General features: G+C 37.6%; 1 protein-coding gene across 1 annotated transcript; it reads left to right on the forward strand.

Annotated features, from left to right (window-relative positions):
* The first annotated feature begins 12,890 nt into the window (after nucleotides 1-12,890).
* LOC112519137 (cysteine-rich receptor-like protein kinase 25) lies at nucleotides 12,891-15,589 on the forward strand. Its single transcript, XM_025127123.1, has 7 exons — nucleotides 12,891-13,707; nucleotides 13,797-13,852; nucleotides 13,992-14,177; nucleotides 14,251-14,461; nucleotides 14,562-14,799; nucleotides 14,889-15,039; nucleotides 15,278-15,589. Exons 1-7 carry the CDS (start codon nucleotides 12,891-12,893, stop codon nucleotides 15,587-15,589), a joined length of 1,971 nt encoding a protein of 656 aa, XP_024982891.1.
* Nucleotides 15,590-22,854: the final 7,265 nt, after the last annotated feature.

Genomic DNA, 22,854 nt, shown 5'->3' on the forward strand with positions numbered 1-22,854 from the left:
ATAGCGCATCATACCGAGATCAGACATTTCAAATTCATTCGTCATGGACCTCTTAAATTCTCCAAACATGGTAGAATTGTTTCCTGTAAATAAGAGGTCATCAACATACAAGCAAACAATAAGCATTTCTCCATTTCTTCCAACTTTAACAAACATAGTGTGCTCAAAAGGGCATTTCAAGAATCCCTCCTTAAGGAAATACGCATCAATGCGACTATACCAAGCCCGTGGGGCTTGTTTAAGTCTATAGAGGGCTTTCCTTAGTCGATAGACTTTATTCTCCTTTCCAGTCTTAATATAACCAGGGGGTTGTTCGATGAACACCTGTTCCTTTAAATATCCATGTAGAAATGCCAATTTGACATCAAGCTGATAGATCGGCCAAGAGTTCTGAGCAGCCAATGCAACCACTAGTCTAATTGTGTCATGTCTCGCAACTGGAGAGAACACTTCCGTATAATCGACCCCGTATTGTTGCTTGTACCCTTTGGCCACCAACCGGGCTTTGTACTTGTCAACTTCACCGTCTTTGTTCAACTTCGTCTTGAAGACCCACTTTACACCGATTGTTTCGTGTCCTTTAGGAAGATCACATAGTTCCCACATGTTGTTCTTCTCAATGGAACAGATTTCATCATCCATTGCCTTCTGCCATTTTTCTTCTTTTACGGCATTCTCATAAGTCATAGGATCACAGTCTGCAAACAAAGCAAAGTGAGTGATTGGATTCCTTAGACCGGTTACCTCATAATCATTCATCCAAGTAGGCCTTCTTCTAACACGATGAGCAGATTGAGTTTCGTCTCCATTAGCTTCAGCAACTTGTGGTGAAAGTGTTGATTGTGCCCCTGTTTCTTCATTGACCGGCTGTGATGCTTCAGCCGCTGAGGGACTTGAAGTTTCTGAGTTTTCGACCACCACAGAACCAACACCATCATCATCGTCATTGTAAACAACTTGTTTAGGTAGTTGTGCTCTCCAATCCCAAGTGTTGTTTTCGTCAAATACAATATCTCTACTAGTCACGATCTTCTTGGATAATGGATTGAATAACTTATAGGCTTTAGATGACTCGCTTACACCAAGAAAAATGCATTTTTCAGCTTTATCATCAAGCTTCTTTCTCTTCTCATCAGGGACGTGAGCATAGGCGATGCAACCAAAAATTCTGAAGTGATCTACTGTTGGTTTTCTGCCACTCCAAGCCTCCTCCGGGGTCATATTTTGAATAGAAAAAGTTGGACTCCTGTTCAAAATATGAACGCTCCAATTTACAGCCTCTGGCCAGAATTGTTTTGGTACTTTCCCTTTGGTTAGCAGGCTTCTTACCATGTTGAGGATGGTTCTGTTTTTCCTCTCTGAAACGCCATTTTGTTGAGGCATATAAGCTGTTGTGAGCTCCTTGCGAATGCCATGGCTCTCACAAAAAACTTTGAATTCATTCGAACAATACTCACTTCCACGATCTGTTCGAATAGTCTTAATGGACTTTCCTCCTTCATTTTCAACTCGAGCTTTAAAGCTTTTAAATATGGTAAAAGCTTCTAATTTTTCCTGTAGAAAATAAACCCATGTTTTTCTTGAAAAATCATCAGTGAAGGTAATTAAATACCGTTTTCCTCCGTTAGAAGATGGATTTATTGGACCACAAATGTTTGAATGAACCAACTCCAATACATCCTTTGCTCTCCATGACTTGCCTCTTGGAAACTGAGACCGATGTTGCTTGCCAACAACACATTCTTCACACACTTCGGAGGGAGTTTCAATGTTTGGAAGGCCTGTCACCATGTTCTTTTGATGCAACGTCTTCAAACCTCCAAAATTTAGGTGACCGTATCGAAAATGCCACAACCATGAAGAGTTTTTTGCATCCGCCAACAAACACGATTGAATGCTTTCAAATTTTATAGGATACAACCTGTTAGAGCTCATGTGTACAGTTGCAATTGTTTTTCTCCTTGCAGGATCATATATTTCGCAAACTCCTTTATCAAGGATAATAACATATCYTTTTTCTTGYAACTGACMAGCACTTAACAAATTATTTTTCAGGCTTGGAACATACATTACATTAGAAATAGTCTCCAYAATGCCAYTATTGGTTTTGATGTTAATATCTCCTTTKCCCATCACAGCTATAGTTGATAAATCACCAAAACTAACARTCGACTGAAAACTTTCATCCAAATTTAAGAAWGAAGACTTACTTCCACTCATGTGGTTGCTGCAGCCTGTATCCACGAACCAGGTTTCTGGCTCAATCTTCTTTCCTTCATGGACAACCATTAGCAAAGTTTYCGATTCCTTTGTTTCTTCCAAAAAATTTGAGGTCTCTYTTTTCATTTTGATATTAGGCAACTTGGTGTAACATACAGYCGCATGATGACCATACYRATGGCATCTAAGACATTCTACCTTAGATTTGTCATGGTCGGGCAGCCTAGTATAGCATTCAGAGGCGTAATGACCATACCGGTGACATCTAAGGCATTCTACCTTAGATTTTTCGTGATCACGACCTCTTCCTTTGCTGTTACTATCTCTGTTCACTTGATCTCTGCCTCTTCCTCTTCCTCGACCGTTGCCTCTTCTTCTTCCGTTAAAGTAGGAAGCAGTAGAAGCTTTCAAGGCCTGTTCTTCTACGGTAAAACGTCTCTTCAACTTCTGTTCATGAACCAGTAAGGAGCTTTGAAGCTCATCAAGGGACAACTCATCTAGATCATTGGATTCTTCAATGGAACACACCACATAGTCAAACTTGGGTGTTAGGGAGCGCAATAATTTTTCAACAATGGTTGTATCGTTCATCTTTTCACCATGGATATGCATGTTGTTTGCAATACCCATGGCCCTTGCACAATAGTCGGTAACAACTTCACCTTCCTGCACCTGTAAAACTTCAAAGTCTCTCCTTAATGCTTGGAGTTGCGCACGTTTAACTCTAGAAGAGCCCTGGTATTTCCTCTTCATTGAATCCCATATATCCTTGGAACTATCTTGAACTATCTTTGCTAAGAATAGTTTCTAGGATACATCAGTCAATGGCTTGAAATAAATAGTTCTTGGCTTTCAAGTCCTTCAGTTTCATACCTTCCAGTTCCTTTTGCTGTGCTTTTGTCAGGGCTGTTGCATCCCTTGGTGTTGCTACACCATGTTCAATGACCTGCCAATACTCTTTGGATCTCAGGAAGTTCTCCATGAGCATACTCCAATGGTCATAGTGACCATCAAAGCATGGAATCGATGGTTGCACATAGTTATCAGAGGCCATTCTGCTGCTGCTGCTGCTGCTGCCTTCGTTGAAATTGAGACTGCCGTCCCTGGCTCTGATACCATTGATAAAAAAAACACAAGACTGACAAAAGAAATACAATTGATAGTGAAGAATATGTAGCTGCCAAAATCCACTCTGATATCAAATACGCAGAGGCCTTTTTAAATAGGCAAAAACARTAACTGAAAGCTGAAAAACAGGACCCATAACAGTCACTAAACCCACTTCTCCACTTTCTCTTAAAATAAGGAAAAAACCCTATGACCTGGTCATTTTAACTGCTTAAATTAAAKAACAATTAATATCAACATACAATCTCATTCAAATGGCCATGAAGGAAGGCATTTTAACATCTAATTCATGTATAGTCCAGAGACGAGATATGGCAAGGCTGAGAATAGTATGGATGGTACATGGTTTAACGATCGTGCTGAAGGTCTCATCACATTTGATGTTGGTTGTTGACTCTTACCATTGGCAACTAGGCAAGCTTTGTACCGATCCAGTGAGCCATTGGCATGATATTTATTTTCGAACAACCACATGGATCAGACTATGTTAACCCTGTGGGCTGTGGAACAAGGTTTCACGTACCATTAGTAATAAGAGCATTAAATTTTCATCTTGCATTGCTTTTGTGCCTAAGGGGGTGAAGTCTGTAGATGGGACGTGGGATATAGATGTCATGTTTAGCGTGGGTAACCATGGGATGGGTGGAAGGCATTGTCATTAGGATGACATCTAAAAGAGGATCTGTTGGGTGGGCCACAGGGGAGGAGGCAGCTGGTTCGATTGGGGATGTCGGGGGTGTGGTTTTAGGTGAGGCCGAGGGTATGCATGGTGATGGGTGGGTGGGCGAGGAGGGAGACGTGGGTGGTGGAGCACGAAGATCGAGATGGGTGGAAGGTGGTGTATGGGTAGTATCATTGTGGTTGGTGGGAGCGGGAGTGGAAGGTGTTGTGACAACATAAGAGAGGGTGGACAATTAAAGAAAATGACGAGAGAGAGGAGAGATAGGTTTAGACCGTCATCAAGAAAAGAGTTGGACGGTGAATGAGTCGGTGTCATGGAGTAAACGGGAAAGATGGTTTCATCGAGGACAACATGACGAGAGGCAATGATTTTCTTGGTAGAGAGATCAAGACATTGATAGCCTCAGTGCTTGGAGGGGTATTCAAGAAAGACACACAGAGTGGATCGAGGGGCAAGCTTGTGAGGGGTAGTGAGGTGGGGATAAAACAAAGGAGGGTAGTTTATTAAATAACTTGACAAAGGGGATGTCATTTTTAATGGATGTGGAGGGTGTGAGATTTAGTAGATGCATAACCATGTGTGAAGATTCAACCTCGTAACCCAGTGGTAAATGTGAATGATGTTATTAATGGTACAAATCATTCGTTCAGACCGACCGTTTTGTTGGGACGTTTGGGGACGAGAAAACGAATTTGAATACTATGTTGATCAAATAAATGGGAGCACTTATTGTGAAATTCACCACCATGATCACACTAGAATGCTTTAATTTCACGATTATATAGAGTACTAACATACAATCTGAAATGCAAAAATTTGGCAAATACATCAGATTTTTTTCAAAGAAGATACACCTAAAGAAAATGAGAAAAATAATCTAAAAATATAACATAACAAGAAATTCCCCTAATAGTCCGAATAAAGATGTCTATTAAGTTAGAATGAATGAGATTGAAACTAGAGTTAACAATAGACTCTGAAAAACTAAATGAAAAGCAAACATGCTTCCCAAGCTAACAGGCTTGCAAGTAGAGCTCGACAATCTTTTACTACAATAAATAAAATTACAAGAGACTGAAGAACACATGCGCCATGATGTCCAAGATGCTGATGCTATAATGACGCACTCAACACGAAAACAACATGAGAGCAAGACGGATAAGTTGCTGGGTAGAGGTCATCAGAGCTGTCACACCAAAGAAGTAATTGGCGAGTACACCGATCCTTGACTGAAAAACTGAACTCATCAAATTCAAAAGAGCATTTGTTGTCTTTGGTAAATTGGCAAAGGGAAATTAGGTTTTTGATAATATGGGGTGTAACAAGGACATTTTGAAGATGTAAAGGGCAACATTGGTTATGTAAGGTAGTGTGGTCGGTGTGTGTAATAAGAATAGGTGACCTATTGCCAACAATAACAGAATTAAATTTGCTCTTATCACTAAAGGATGTGAGAGTACATGTGTTCAAGGCGTGATGCAAGGTGGAGCTGGTGTCCATGTACCATCCAACATCATTAGGGACCTGAATACAGAGGGTTTTGAACACTTGAGAGATGTCGATGGTCTGATCATTGGTAGCCGGAGGGAACCATTGCCACATGGATGACATTAACGGTGGAGATGCTGCCGCATAGAAAGCTTTCGCGACCAGAGGATTCATATGGGTTCGGACCAGTCCATAGAGGCCAGGGGATGATTGTGATGGTGTATTGAGGCACGATGGAGCGGGATAGGTCGACACCCTTGTCGGTGGAACAACCAAACCACTCGGGCGGAGGTGCCCAGGCATACAATGGCCACAAGTATAGAGTCAAGGACCATGGGCCAGGCAAAAAATGAGGCGACATCTGGTGGTATTGATCACTGTTGCTGCTGCGAAGATTGGATTGGTGGCGGTTGGTGGATCGAGATTCATTATATCTGTGGTTGGAGGGTGGCAGGGGTGGAGCATCTGTTTGTAAGACTATTGGAGGTGAAGAATGATCATCATGGACCGATTGTTGAGGGCTAGAGTGAGAGTTTCGTTGTTCTTCAAGAAGGAGCATCGAACGAGGAAACGTAGGAAAAGGTATGCGATGGAGGATGAGAGTGGCGATATGCTCATAGCTTACCGATAGACCATTGATCAAATATGTTACCAATATGTTCTTGGGTATGGGTGCATCAATGTTTTCTAAGAGATCAGAGAGAACCTTGATTTTTGGCAATATTAGGTGATGGTAAGGTTCAAAAGAACCAAGTTGCAAAGCTCATTATCCAACTCAATATCCTAAGCGTCCTTGTTGTTGCGAAACAATGTTTCAAGACTAGTCAAAACGATACAAGAAGTGACCCCCTTCTTAAAGATCACAGTAAGAAGATATTGGGTAATGGTATCGTGAATCCACATCTTGACAAAAGGGTTAAGTTTCTTCCATTCAACATCGTCCAATCCGGTTGGGTGGTGGTGCAGTCGAGGTGGCCAAGAACCAATATTACATACATGGGCCTAACTAATACAAGGAGACCTTATCATATGCTTCTAATTTCCGAACTTTGATTCGTAATACGAAAGGCTAATTTCACCATATAGACGCTTAGGTTAAGAGGTGCCGCCTAGTTTGGGATGGGCCTTGAATTGAATTGGGCTACATATAAAGAACACCCTATTATATATTTTCTGGAAATTATTATTTTTACTCTACAACGACAATATGTTGACGCCGTTGGTCCCTTAAAGTTTAGTATTCCAGGAAAATATTTCTTATTCTAGTAAATCGAAATCATTATCATAATTAGCTACGACATGTATATATCGTAAATTTTTATTTTATTTTTTCAAATAAATCAACGGATGGAAAAAATTATTTGAACCCCTATTGCATCGATACATCGTCATTGTAAGTGTATATTTTTTAAAAAAGAATTAAAATCGTCAATAATTTGTGAAAAAATATTGTAGTACCTACAATGACGATTCTTAGTTGTAGTTGTAGGAGTGATTTCTTGTACTGGATTAAGAAATTACAAACCTCGGGTTATAAATTGGATAAAGATATATCAATTAAAACCTATATAGTTATGTAAGAGCATTCCTTTGTTTAATGAATTTCTGATTATGTATGTTAGTCGAAAGATTATAACATGTGTAATTGAGAAATAACCTTGCTAGAGAGAGAGATATAGAGAGACACTACAAGAAAATGAGTTTTAAAGAAGAAACTTTTAGAGAAGGTTTTGAAAATGTACCTAAAGATGCATTTTAGGAAAGGAATGAAACTACAAAAGTAAAAAAGAGTAACTGAAACTAAGAAGACTATTAAAGAAGGATTTTGAGTCAACGAATACACTATCAAAAATGTCTCTATAGGTTTTAGAGTCGCTTCTTAGAAAAATGTCCCTAAAAGTAGAAACAAAAGCTTTAGTGACGATTTCTTAAGTGTCCCTAAGAGTTAAAAAGTTTTTTGTAAGAATAACTAAAACTGGATAAATAGTTTAGTAACGCTTCCGTAACTTGAAAAGAATATGTAAAAGATTTTATGGATAAATCAAAATTATATAAGAAAGTGTTATTAGATCAACGGATTGAGCCCTAGTTTGCTCCATCATTCTCTTCTCGCCTCCCACGACGGTCTCGTTGCCTCCCACAGTGGTTGAGACCATAGCCACCAAGGTTCCTAGTCATCGGCGAGGTATGACACAAGTTAACTCGCTAAAACACTGGAGGCCGGTGTTGGCAGCGATTAGGGAGGACGATGTTGCTCGAATTCTTAGGGTTTTGATTACATGTAAAGTCTTCATTCTGTTAACATTATTATGTGTTTCGATATCAAATATTTGATAACAAAGCTTGAAAAATGATTCCGATTCCGAAATTTAGTAAAATTGTGCTAAATTACAATGCTGCTATGAAACTAACATATGTTCCTAGATTCACACTCAACTACATGCTCGTTCTTAAAGCCGTAACTTTTTAACCTTTTTTTGGAATCTAATACGAATATCAAGGAAGGAAGAAATTAATGGATTGGTTTTGGACTAAACTCTAGTGTTTTTTTGTTCTATATAAACCACAAATTTGCCATTGGTTCCTATGGTATTGCATACATTCAGTTGTGTGTTGTTTGCCAATACAAATAAATTATTTATGCTCTTGAAATTTTAATTCTTTGGAATTTATGTTGATAATAGTCGGTTATCCAAGTCATGCTAAGAGATTGTGTATGGCTTGAATACTAATCGCTATTTCACATTTAACTTGATTATTATGAAAACTACTTTATTCTAGCTTTAAAGTGCATCTCATGTTCTACCTTTAGCCAAACTATGATCATTTCTAGTCCTCGAATCGTCAGAGATTTTACTTTGTAGTACAAAACATTCAAGTCTAGGAAATACATGTTGTGTTCGAGTGAACCTTTAGTCTTACTACAACAAAAGCAAAGATACAATATATCTAGCACTAAATACCCTGTATTTTTGGCTCGATTGTTATCTGTGTATCTACATTTTCCTTATTTAGTTGAAGCAGTATCACTCTGTTCATGTAGGAGACATTGGATTTCAATATAACAACTTACTTTTAAGAGACTTTTTAAATCTATTTGCAAGTCCAAAATTATGTAACTTCTTAATTTGCAGCTAGGCAAGAAAGATTCAGAATTCAGAACTCTAACCAGTCCAGAATATAGAGGAGCCCAAGGAATTATAATGGGTGTGTTTTATCTTTTACCCTTTTCTTTTAGTTTTATATGTTGACATTCTAGTGGAGTCCACATTCTTTAATATAGTATTCATTTTTAGGGATTTGAATATATCTAATGCATCTCTTTTTAGTTTTTATTCATGTTTTAAATCAGATTTCAAATTTATTTAAGGATTTATAGTTGTGGATTCGATTGCAGGTTCACTTGAAGTTCTACCAGCTTGGATAGGGGTGTACGTGGGTTGGGTTGGACAGTTTTTGACATTTTTACAACCGAACCCAATTATGGCAGTTAGGAAAATCTCAACCCAACCTAATCCATTCAAAAGTACAACCCAACCCAACCCTTGCGGGTTTGGGCAGGTTGGGTTGGGTTGGCTGGTTACTAAAATTCATAAAGTTAGCAAATGAAATATGATAAATAATACTAAAAATATACTCAACAAAGTAAGCAACCACAATCCCATAGCAATTAGAAAACAATTTACTCACAGGCTCACAACAATCACAATCCCGTAGCAAGTAAGCAACCAAAGTCCCGTAGGCCTTAGCAAGCAGAAAAGGATTCGGGAACTCGAGAAGCAGAATTGGAAGTACGAATTAGGGACGAGAACGAGAGCATTTGGTCGGCATCAAGGGAACAACCAAGTCCGGTCGGCAACAAGTGAACAACCACAGTTTGGAGACACTCGACAATCACGATTTCCAGATTTGGAGATGCTAGACGAGTAGACAATAGGAGAACATGAAGTCGAGAACTGAATCAGTGAATTGAATTGGAGTATTGGTTCTATTGGACTTGACCTAGACAATAGTTGGATTAAGTTTGGGGTATAAATTGGACAAGTGATACATGTATTTAACTTTTGGCTTGTACATTAGACGAAAAAATATACATATTTTTGGGCTGTAAATTATAATTTTGTAACTATCACACACACACACACACACACACACATATATATATATATATATATATATTATAAAATTTATATATATTAGTGGCAGGTTGGCGGTTTGGGTTGGGTTGAGTTATGCTAACCTAATTTCAATCCTCCTAATTAGCGGTTGGCGGTTTAGCGGTTTGGCGGGTTGGCAGATTGGGTTTAATTGGGTTGAGTTGGGCGAGTTTCGCGGGTTGATGGTTTTTTGTACACCCGTAAGTTTGGATACGAAAGGCATTACAGTTTAGAATCACAAGGGCAAAGATGAAGGTACTTTTTATTTTCCATAGTTCTTTATGTGCTTCAATTCCAACAAATATGGATTCACTTATATTTCTCAAGATGGGGATGGTCAATGCGATAGAATGTGCGGGGTTCAATATTCATATTTGGACCAAATGACCTCTTATTCACATTTCTACCCCTCTGAATGGTCTCCCATGTTACAACTACAAGCTCCACAATACCGTGCATTAAGAACTGATTTTCTTTCATTTTGAGACTTGCCTGGTGTTTGGAGCATCTACAAAAACATGAAAGAATGATGGAAGAACTAAAAAAGAAAGTTGCCCAAATTCTTGAATCGTCAAAAACTAAAAGAAAGGCATCACAGTTTAGAATCACAAGGGCAAAGATGAAGGTACTTCTAATTTCCATAGTTCTTTATGTGCTTCAATTCAAAAAAATGTGGATTCACTTATATTTCTCAAGATAGGGATGGTCAATGCGAGAAAGTGTGCGGGATTCAATACTCATATTTGGATCAAATGGCCCCCTGTTCCATTCCTACCAATCTACCATGCCTGAATGGTCTCCCATGTTATAATTACCTTCTCCACAATACCCGCATTAGGAGTTGGTTTTATTTCATTGAAGACTTGCCTGGTGTTTGGAGTGTCTATAAAAGCTTGAAAGAATGTTGGAAGAACTAAAAAAGAAACCTTCCCAAATTCCTGTAGAGAAAAAAAGCAGATATTGGAACATTCTTTAGATAGGATCAAGTCATTAGAACTTGATCTTCATAAAACCAAGAAAGTAAGCTCCTTTTACATCATCAAAAACTTTTCCTTATGATCACTATTACTTTTCTTGACTTGAGCTCCTCATCGATCATTGCACACTACTACTACATGCCATTGTGGTCAAGCAACTTGAGATTTCAGAATTGATGGAAACGCTGCAGCAGTACAAATTCTATGTAAGTTGCTATCTGTTAAGTTTTACATTATTTCAAGCAAGTCTAGATCAAACCTAAATCAAGAATCATGACAATCAAACCCTAAAATTGATCCCTTCAAGTGAAGGAGGCGATTTGCATATAACATGGACTATTTTGGGTCTTCCATACCTAATCACCCATCCATAAAATTGATGTACTTATTACTTATTAGATGAACTTGCCTTCTTATTTAAAGTAGAACCTCTTGGCATGATCTAATCTTTAGCTTTTTAGCCAAATCAAAATAAGTAGTAATTGTTAAAAACTTGTGCTATTAGCTATGTAGCTTGTAGGTGCTAAGTCTGATCTTAAAGAATTTTCTTCTCTTAACTTTAATGCAAATTTTAGGTCCATTAGGCTTAAAACTTTTTTTTTATCAGGTCCGAAAGCCGATATTACAGATCCCATAACATATCTGCATATGCATGTGTTCGATAATCAACTAAAGAAATGAAATGATGTTGCTTTGATGTCATATTGATTTGTTGCAGAAAAAGAGTGGATAATTGATACATTGAAGATCTTGGATTGTTGTAATGTGATTTTGGATGTTCTTTTTTTTTTGATAAATTTGAATAGGGGATTCATTACAACGTTATAGTTTCTTTTGGAAAATTCTTGGCTTTTATGACAAAATATATAAAGTTTTATTGTTTAAGGATTTTGATGTTGTTTTTCTTGATTAATGTTACTATTTTTTTTTATTAACCTGGATATCCAACTTGCTATGCGAACTGACCAATCTCAGGGCAACCAAATGCTTTGCAGATAGCCCAAAGTCACCGCATTTTGACCTCCTTGGCCACAAGAGGATTTTTATTCCTCCTTGGATTTGAATCTGTGACTCCTGCTAATTTTGACCTTTGAAGCCAAGCTCAAACCAATCAGGCACCACCCCTGAGGTTTACTATTTATTTTATAATTATACATATTATATATAGCTGAAATATGGACAAAAATTATATATATATATATATATATATATATAACTTTTAAAGAAGCTTTTCAGACTTTTAAATACAAAAGAAAACGTCATTTTTCTTGTAAGAGAAGCAAGTAAAGTTGGGTTTGTTGCATTCAATAAGTGTATTTTGCTAATATTCTGGTGGCATTCAATAAGTGTCTTTTGCTACTAATCTTGTGTTTCCAATTCTTAACCGGTACTTAACAATGATATTTTACAAATTTTTTGCTTTGATCATTCGCCTGTTGGCTGTTATGAATAAGTTTTAGTATTTTTGCTCGTGACAGAGAAAATATTTGATGATTTTTACCTAATAATACGTTAATTGCTTCTTAAAAATACATGAAACCTATTTAAGTTTATTAAAAAGAGGATACTATATACTACAAAAATAAATAAATACTCAGGTAAATATAAGTACGAGTGATGAGTTGAAAGAAAGCTTATTGAAAGGCTGAGGTGTTCTTGGGACTAAACTCAGAAGAGGTGATTCGAGATTATTGTGTTGTTAAGCCAAGAAAATGCAAATTCCTTGAGATTCCTCATGATTTAGGAAAATTCCTTCAATAATCCTTGTATGGACCCACGTTGATGTATGCTGCTTACCATTTGAGATATTTCTAATGACTTGACCATGGTCTGATGTACGACTTTTTTTTATAGAAAACTGAATTGTCTGATCGAAGTACTTTCTTTCTTGAGGATGAATATTATTGTCTGTTTTTGGTAAATTACAAGGCACATGAAAGTGACATCGTGAATCTCTTAAAACATCTTTTCATTTGCAAACGTAGGAATCTTCATGGCTTGTTTGAAGGTTTCCACTCCAGTTATTTTCGAGAATTTCAGCCTAGAATTTTTGCTTCATCTTCTAAAGTTGCCTAAAAGTCATGAAGATCCCCTTTGTTTATTTATGACTTTGAAGTCTTGTTTGAATCTTCGACGAGGTTTACGGGCTTGAAGATTCATGAGTTGAAGTTGTGGTTAACAAGTGAGTTCCCATTTATATACAGGCTGTAACCAGAAGTTGATAAACAAAAAACTGTAATGGCTTTTCCGAATCGAGGGGTAGTTTTAATTCTGATCTCTTTTCTCACATATCTTGCTGGTCTTGCCATCGCCCAGGGAGGCCATCAGTGCGGAACCAACGGAAACTATACACAGACCAGTGCATACGGAAAGAACCTCGATGTTGCCTTATCTATTCTTAACGAAACAAATGAAAATGGTTTCTTTATGTCGTCTTCACATCATTCAAAAGGCGATGAGCCGAGCAGTGCTTATGCTCTTGCACTATGCAGGGGGGATCTTAATCAGGATACCTGTCTCAAATGTGTTGCCCATGCTATCAATCAGCTAACAAAAGATTGTCTCAAAAAAAAGAAAGCAACAGGATGGTATGATGGTTGCATACTAAGCTACTCTAATAGCTCCTTGGTAGACAATGTTGACGACAACATGGATGTTAAATACTTTGAGCGCCTTGTATATTATGGGAGTAGCCACCATAATATAATCAGCAGGGCTCCATTCTATCAGACAATGAAGAAATTATTCCATCAGTTGCGAAGTCAAGCAACAAGAGGTGGTTCCCATAGAAAATATGCCTCCGGTAATATGAATGTACCAGGTTCTGCGAATACCATTTATGGTATTATGCAATGTAGTCCATTTATATCTCAGCAACAATGTGGTGCGTGTTTATCGAGTGCTACTGCATATCTACGGGTTCGTTTTAATGGAAGTGCTGATGGAAGAGTTTACTACCGATACTCATGTTTCTTAAGATATCAAACATCTCCTTTCTATAACCAATCTTTATCTGTAGTTCCACCTTCAACGCTGTCAACGCCTCAGCTTCGAGGTTCATATTCATTTTCATTGATTTTAATTACCTGTTAGCTTTTAGATTTGATGTCGACACTTATTCTTTTGACATTGTGATCCTTGTAGGAAAAAAAAGAATATCCCATAAAATCATCATCGGACCAGCCATAGCAGCCACAGCAGTAATCTTGACTCTCTCTATCTTTGCTATTCGTCTAAAGGGTATCCGGATCCACAGGGAGAAAGGTCAGCAGTAAACTTGACTCTATCTATCTTTGTTTCGTAATACATGTCTAGATCATGGTCTGTTTTTGGTATTAGGGGAGTTTACGTTCACCCATTGAGACGTCGATTTACATTCTTGGTGCAGGAGAAGAGCTGTTTGCCGTGTCAGACGATGACACTGGAGAGATGATTTACTTTACACTAAGTGTAATGCATGTGGCCACAAACAACTTCTCACATGCAAATAAACTCGGAGAAGGTGGTTTTGGTCCTGTTTATTCGGTAATAACCATAATGTTATCCTGTTTCTTTTCTTCTGTTTGTTGAAATTGAAGGGTAACACATTTGATCACAGGGAGAGCTGTCCGATGGTAAAAAGATAGCAGTGAAAAGGCTTTCCCAGAACTCAAGTCAAGGACTGCAAGAGTTCAAAACAGAAGTAAAACTAATTGTAAAACTGCAGCACAAGAATTTGGTGAGGCTTTTAGGTTGTTGTATCAAAGGAAACGAAAGGCTCCTTGTGTACGAATACATGGCTAACAGTAGTCTCGACACCTACCTCTTTGGTTTGTTTTCCTTCCGACGCTCTCTCTGTTCAACAGCCTGCTATGACACCTTACGTTTATATAATTGTGTGTAATTTTTGTTTCCATGTTATGATGCAAGATTCAAGAAAAGCCAAGGAACTGTACTGGGCTAAGCGTGTGAAGATAGTAAGCGGAATAGCAAAGGGGCTACGATATCTTCACGAGGACTCTCGCCTCAAGATCATACATAGAGACCTAAAAGCTAGCAACGTGCTATTGGACGAGGAGATGAACCCTAAGATATCAGATTTTGGCACTGCTAGAATATTTGGATTGAATCAAATCGAAGCTAATACTGGTAGAGTTGTTGGAACCTAGTAAGAATCCTATATGTTTATGACAAATCTCTTATCCATATATTTAGGCTAATTAACGGTATCTCTATTGTTGTTTGACATTGGCATAGCGGATACATGGCACCGGAGTATGCAATGGAAGGACTATTCTCAATCAAATCCGATGTGTATAGTTTTGGTGTACTGCTGCTTGAAATAATTTCTGGCAAAAGGAACCACAGGTTGCTCCACCATGAGCATGATCAAAACCTTCTCTCCTATGTAGGTCAATTACGTTCGTCTTTGCCTTTGTGTTTATCGTGCCATGTAAAGTACACAATTCATTAACCGACACGTACTTGATATTGGTTTCAAGAAATTCTCGTTTTCAAATTTTGTGTGGATACATTTTCTTTCACTTCTTCATTAAATCAACAAATTTGAATAGCGATATGTACCGTTCAAAGAGTAAGCACATACTACTCGAATCTAATCATCGACCATATCTTGTGAATTAAAGGCACGGATGTTATTGGAAGAAGGCAATGGAGAGCAATTGATAGATGGAAATCTGAAGGATGATTGTCGAGTTAATGAGGCTCTCAAATGGATGGACATTGCTCTACTGTGCATTCAAGAAGACCCTAGAGATCGTCCCACTATGTCATCAGTTACTTTTATGCTTGAAGGTGAACGGACATCCCTTTCGAAGCCTAAACCTTCAATGTCATTTCCTAAAATTATCATCTCTGATCATTCTTCATCAATGTCGAAAAGTGATGAGGTTGGTTATTTTTCATCCGACCAAACCCTACAAGATGAAGGTTACTAGAGAAGAAATAGGAATCTTCTGAAAACAAAAGGAATCAATGATCAGTGTTATGTTAAAACATAAGCTAGTTAACATGGTAGTTAGTTATTTAACAGTTAGTTAATTTCTGTTAGTAGTTGTATGACAGTTATTTAACTGTCATACAAACAATGGTGTCTTTTGGTTTCAAAGGGTTGCAACCCTTGGCCAATCTCTCTATATAATTCATGTATATTGTTTTCTGTAACTATATGAATTTGGATTAATAAGAGCATTGTACAATAAAAGGTTTATTCCAGCATTGTGGTATTAGAGCCATATATGCAGATGGCTTCAATCAATTCTGAACCCTCAACTCCCAAAATTAAATGGGAAAAACTATTTATCACTGAAGCATTCAAATGAAGGTACAATTTGAATCCCAGGAACTATGGGATGTTGTTGATCAAGGGTGTGAATATCCAGATTAATTCAGTGAAATGTTAGAGGAACAAGAGGAAGAAATTTGAAATTTAAGAAAGAGAGACAGGAAAGCCTTATATATAATCTACCAGGCTGTAGATGAAATCATCTTCGAACGTATCACATGCAAAGGAAGCATGGGACATGCTTTACAAGATATACCGAGGTGAAGACAGAGTAAAAATAGTGAAACTACAAACTTTAAGATACGAATTCGATGCACTCAGGATGAAAGACTCAGAAACTGTAGAAGAATTCTACAATCGCACAATTTTGATACTCAATCAATTAAGGTTGAATGGGCAAAATATAGAAGACAGAAGGGTAGTCGAGAAGATCCTTAGAAGCCTTACAAGAATATTCGAATACATAGTAGTAGCAATCGAGGAATCTAAGAACTTAGCCTTCATGTCACTCGAAAATCTACTTGGAATTTTACAATCACATGAATTGAGGATGAGGCAGTTCCATACCTCACCTTTTGAACAAGCTTTCCAATTACATTCATCAGATGGACAAGAAGGGGCAGATCATTTGATAGAAACCAACAGCCTGATAATAAAGAAAGGTTCAAGGGAAGAAACACAACACCAGTCTAATGTCGTTACTCCCAAAAATTTGGCCATATTGCCAAATACTGCAGAAAACGAATTGCAGAGGAAAAAGGATCTACTTTCATGAATGTAGAATCCAACAATGAAGATGATTCAATGTTTATGATACTTAATACCCAAGAAGCATCAACAGATATGGTATATAGACAGTAGATGTAGCAACCATATGACAAACAACAAAGGTCTCTTCACTCAATTGGATGAAACTCAGAAAAAGGAAGTAAGAACTAAAGATGACAAGAGATTGATTGTTTAAGGGATTAGGGAGATTACAGTTGAAACCAAGATAGGACACAAAAAATATCAAACATCTACTTTGTTCCTAATTTAAAACATAGTCTACTCAGTGTGGGACAACTCCTTCAAAAGAGGTATGATCTTCACTTTAGAGACAACACTTGTGAAATAAGAGATCCAAATGGAATTCTACTGGGTAGGGTCAATATGACCACAAATAAGATGTTTCCTCTCAGTTTCAAAGGGGACACCTTATTTTCTTTTAACATGTCCACAAAACAGAATTCACTTCTATGGCATCAAAGGTTTGGACATGTTAACTTTGGGTACTTCAATTTTATGCACAAACACAACTTGGTTTTGGGACTGACTAACATCAACAAATTAGATGAAACTTGTGAAGCCTCCATACTTGGGAAACAGTCAAGAGAACCTTTTCGGTATCCGATCCGGTTCGGTCCATTACTCATCCGTGTTTGTAATCAGGTGAAACGGTGTCACCAATGAGCATAAAAATCAACAAGTTCACAGGAAGAAACAATTTTAGTCTATGGCAGATCAAGATGAGAGCTTTGCTTAAGTCGCAAGGACTATGGACATTGTTATCAAAAGAGAAGAAGAAAGCTAAGGCATCTAAAAAAGAACCTGCAAACGTTAAAGTCGACCACGGTCTTAAATCTTTAGAATGCCTGTCCGATGATGTTATTACCGAGGTAGCAGAATAAGAAACGACATCATGTCTCTGGTTGAAGTAGAGATTTTATATATGAAAAAATCTCTAACTAACAAGTTGTTTCTCAAGCAATGTTTGTTCGGTATTCCTCTGATGGAAGGTACACCTCTAAAAGAAAACCTTGGCAAACTAAATACTATATTACTGGACCTCTGTAATATAGAACTCAAGATAAATGACGAGGATATTGCCCTTATATTGTTGGTTTTATTACCATCATCGTATGACAATTTTGTGCAATCTTTTGTTGCTGGAAAAGTGACGGATGCCGAGTCCACCAAATAATAAGTTCCAACTAACGACTAATTACAACCAAAATTGTAGTAGTGTAAGTCGGGTCGAATCCACAGAGACTCGGTCTAACGTTATACGACTAGCGAATCAAGTACACGGTGAAAACGTAAAAATACTAATAATTACGAGGGGGGGTTTGGATTTGATTAATTACTCTAAAAATGCAATAAAATATAAACTAAAACAATTGATTAAAATCCCAACATCGATTTAATACCGGTTAAGATGTTCGTGCCTATCATCGATTCCAAAAATGTAAACTGAAAGGACAAGCCCGAATTGGCTTTAATCGTTAACAAGCTCTAACGACCCACATTTTCCATAGAAAATCATCGATTAAAACAAGCTCTCTAATCAACCCTTAACCCCAAATACGAGTTTAAATAAGCTCTTAAACTCATAGGTGCGACTAGCTTTACCGGACTAGAAAAAGTTACCAATTCAAAGCCATAAGCTCATAAGCTCGGCTTATCGAGGCTCTAATCGCAAGATTTCAAATATTCAATCCGGAAACCTTATCGAAACCAAATGAATACTATTGTTACTCTATCAAAACTCTAAGACAATTACGTATCTAAGCATTTTGAATAACCATTCCATAAAAGATTTCCAATCAGTTAGCTAAACTAATTAAAAATCCAAATAGGATTAACATTGAGTTCAGAAATCAAGCAAATAAGCTTGTTCAAACATGTTTACAATGACATCTCAAGGCAATAACAAATCAAAACCTAATTAAACCAAATGTTGGAATGAAAAACTTAGCAAAACATAACTAGGTTACTGATTCTAAGGGTTTTAGGATTTACCGTAAGAATCAGTTGATGAGAAAGATTGTCGTCTTCTCCAATCGAACAGCCCCTGCTGTCCGCTTCAGTCTCGCCTCTAGTCTCTTCAATCGAACAGCCGACCATCAGCTGCTGTCTCACTCTCGGTCTCTCTCGAATCAGCCTCCGTCTCTCTCCCTCGCGACTGTCTCTTCAATCCAACAGCTTGCTGTCCGCTTCCTCTCGAACAGCCCTTTTCCAGTGAACAGCCCCTGCTGTCTCTGTCTTCTTCAATCGAACAGCCACCTGCTGTCCACCTCTCGTCTCCGACTCCTTTCAATCGAAAAGCCTCCTGCCGTCCTCTGCACCCTTGCGTCTCTCTCCCTCGCTAACCCCCTTTCTCCAGTGAACCTCTCGCCTTTTATAATGAACCAACCCCCTTGTCTTCGATCACGTTCCTCTCCAATCCGATCGATCGCACCGCACGTCTTCTCCATTTTGAAACCCACGAACTGTTGCCGCTTCCTTCCCTCTCGATCCCACGTCTTGTTACCGTATGCCTCCTCTCCAAACTCTTCTGACCGATCAAAAATGTGGAGAAGATGTGGGCTTTATTTGGGCTTGATGAAGTCCACATAAGTTAGGCCATAAGTTGATTTGGGTTGGCTCTACAAAATAAAACAAGTGTTAAGTAAAGACATTATTCACAAAATGATTAAGATAAGGGCTTCTTAAAATTAATTTTCATCCAAGAAAATATAGCTATCAAAAAGAAACTGTCTCTAGAAGAAGTGAGGTCAGTGATACATTCTAGAAGATTACGCCATAAAGCATCTGGAGAAGCAATAGAAAATCATGTTGCTAGTTTAATGGTCAGCAGTGAAAAGGGCTCCTTGTTTGGAAAGAAGAAAATCAAGAAACAATTCAAACCCAAGGGACCAAAAGAAAACGACATTTGCAATTACTGTAAAGAATCCGACAATTGGAAAATCAACTGTACGAAGAAAAAACATAAAGGTCCAACGGCTGCTGTTGCATAAAGTGGAATAGATAGTGATTTCAAAGAGGATATGCTTCTCATGGCAAACGTAATACCTCACCAAACTGATAAGTGGGTACTGGATTTTGGTTGCTCGCATCACATGTGTCCTAACAATGAATGGTTCGACATATATGAGGAATTCAATGGAGGTAACGTTGTTATGAGCAATGATGCTTCTTGAAAAATCGTAGGTATCGGAAGCATCCGAATTCAGATAGATGATGGAAAAATCAGAACCCTAATGGAAGTTAGACATATCCCATATTGACAAAAAACTTAATATCTCTTGGAGTTTTGGACACAAAGGTTTGTAAGTTTTCAGGTGAAGGTGGAGTCATGAACATAATCAAGGGATCATCAATGATATTGAAAGGAGTCAAATAAAACACCTTGTACATCCTACACGGTACTACATTGATTGCTTCTACTAGTGTAGCTTCTCCATCAGGAACTTCCCAAAATATGACTAAGTTGTGGCATTTGCAACTTGGTCACATGAGTAAAAAGGGGATGCGGATATTATCCAAATGAAACCTTCTGTTAGGCCACAAAGTTACAAACTTTGAGTTCTATGAACATTGTTTTTTCAGAAAGAAGCACTAAAGACATTGATAGAACAAAGAGCACACTTGATTATATCCACTCTGACTGTTGTAGTCCTGCATGCATGAAAACCCCGCTAATATGTTCATGAAGCCAATACCACTTAGCAAGTTTAGTCACTGTTTAGACTTGCTAAATTTTTACAGCTGGAAGAAGCCTTAAGGGGAGCATCTGAGTCCCATAAAGGGACAATCTAGGCCCCTCAACTTGCATAAACAAGCACCTGGGTTCTAAGATGAAGATAGGAACTTTAGGTTTTGTTGTAACTTTTTTGAAGTTGCATCTTTGAAACTGAATAATCTGATGAGTTCTTGTAACTTTTTTGAAGTTGGGAGAATTATGAAGATGGAGAAGGTTAGGAAATATGGGTTCTAAGATAAAGATGGAAAACTTAGGTTCTTTGATGAAGATGGGAAGATCAGTATTCTATTAAATAACTTTTTAATAAAAGTAAAGCATATTTCATCTGGATTTATACAAAAACATTCACATCATTGAAAAATGTTATAAGCCATGTCACATACCACATCAACATGATAATCAATTACCATTTAAATTGGTTACTCGGGTACTTAAAAGTTGAAAATTTACTTCCTAAGTATCAAAATGAAGGGTTTAAAAATAGGTTATCCAAAATAGGAATTTAGACAAAGTAAGTTACATTTTAATACAATTTGCGCTTTATATATATATATGAGTAAACTTCCATTTTTGTTCTTTAATTAAGGTTTACTGAAAAGTTAAAAAGTGGGACCTAATATTTGATAAGTCTAGAAAGCATCCTTGCGATTTTCACTCTATTCTACAAATGGTCCCTCACACTAAATTTGCTCAAAAAATGTCCACTAAATAAGGGGTATCTTTGCCTTTTTTACACATTTATGTAATTTTCTTATAGAAACTAATAAACATATTATATATATATATATATAAATAAGTTTCGATCGATATTTGCGGAGTTGATCATCCCTCTCGAAAACGAGGAGGAAGGGTAGGCAGCAGGTACCACGAGCCCTCTGTCCCACATGCTACAATGGCAATTACTCCCCTCATCCGGCTCTCTGCWGGGGAATCTCCACTCACTGCTTCCCATTAATCCTCTCATACCTACTAATTGATGTACCTGAGATGCATTTCCTCAAAATGAGAAGAATAGCTTAGTCAAAGTAGGCCAAGTCGGTAGCCTTTTTTGCCCAATAGAGTGCTTTCGCCATTGGTGAATTTTCTTATAGAAACTAGTAAACATATATTATATTATATATATATACATAAAATAATATATTATTTAATTTATATATAGATATACATATATAGAGGGAGGCTCAAACGAGAACAATAATTAAATAAAAGAACACGAAAACAACCAAATCACATTCAAAATTACCCTTTGATTTTACATCAACGGTCAATGCAAAGGTGTGTCGGCGACGTGATTTTACATGTATATGTATAGTAGAATTTAACCCATCGTCATTGTGCTCCTAGCCTTCCATCATCAGCCTTCTAGCACTGGTAAGAACCCATCCCCTATGAACTCCACCATCGATACGGGTTTATACCTCTTTTTTTATTGTTGCCAAATATGGGTTTATACCTTCTTCAAGAAATGGGGAAGTGATGAATTGGACAAAAAACCTAGATCGCTAGAGGACAACCTTAGGGCTTTGCTTAGAATGCCCCTCCTTCCTTCTCCTTGGTTTGAAATCTGGGTTTATGCCCTCTAAAAGAAACGGTGTATGCGGAAATACTCGGAACTGGAAACACCCTATCCGTTCGCCTCTAGAAAACACATACACAAAGTTGAGGGTTTCACCGAAGTGGAGAAGAAAGCTTCAAGTGTTTGTCTTATGATGAAATGGAGAAGAAGAATAGTGGGAGGGGCAGATGGAAGTCGGAGATAGAAAGATAAGGGTTTCATCAAAGAAATTTGTAGAAAAAGCAACATGGGTGACAATGGTCTTTTAATCTAGGGACCATTTTGGGTAAATATATTGTAATATAATATACTTTTTAAATTGTTTACAAGAGAATTAGGAAAATGGAAAACATATAAAGATGCCCTTACTTAAGGGACATTTTTTTAATGAATTTAGTTCTAGGGACAATTTTTAGTGGAAATGAAAACCACAAGGATGCTTTATGGACTTATCAGTGGTTATGTCGCACTTGTAAACTTTTCAATAAATCTTATGAACGAAAAGGATTTAGTTTTTTTTTTTGTAACCCTAATAACCCAATTAGAGGCGTGAACTCCTTCACCTCTTCGTTTCTCTGGCAAATGAACCTGCCTACCCTTAGTACTCTTGCAAAACTCCATCACCATTCTCGATGAAATCCTGCCAAACCCCATCACCTCCCAGCTACCCTCTTTAGGAGAACCGCCTCACCACAAATGTGAACAATAGAAAACGATAACTCAGAAAGGCTTTTAGGGATTTCATACTAAAGTTTTGATTTAGGTTATAATTTTTCATCACTTCTTTATCACATACCAAAATTCCATCACATGATGTTACATGACTGACTTAATGGAG

This window comes from Cynara cardunculus, assembly GCF_001531365.2.
Source record: "Cynara cardunculus var. scolymus isolate 2C chromosome LG 10, CcrdV1, whole genome shotgun sequence".
Classification (NCBI taxonomy): domain Eukaryota; kingdom Viridiplantae; phylum Streptophyta; class Magnoliopsida; order Asterales; family Asteraceae; genus Cynara; species Cynara cardunculus.

Bases quoted from the DNA above. Each gene is read 5' to 3' on its own strand.
- LOC112519137 (XM_025127123.1), top strand. From the start codon at position 12,891: ATGGCTTTTCCGAATCGAGGGGTAGTTTTAATTCTGATCTCTTTTCTC. The intron at 13,708-13,796 runs GTTCATATTCAT...TGATCCTTGTAG, and splicing joins GTCAACGCCTCAGCTTCGAG to GAAAAAAAAGAATATCCCAT. The intron at 14,800-14,888 runs GTAAGAATCCTA...ACATTGGCATAG, and splicing joins GGTAGAGTTGTTGGAACCTA to CGGATACATGGCACCGGAGT.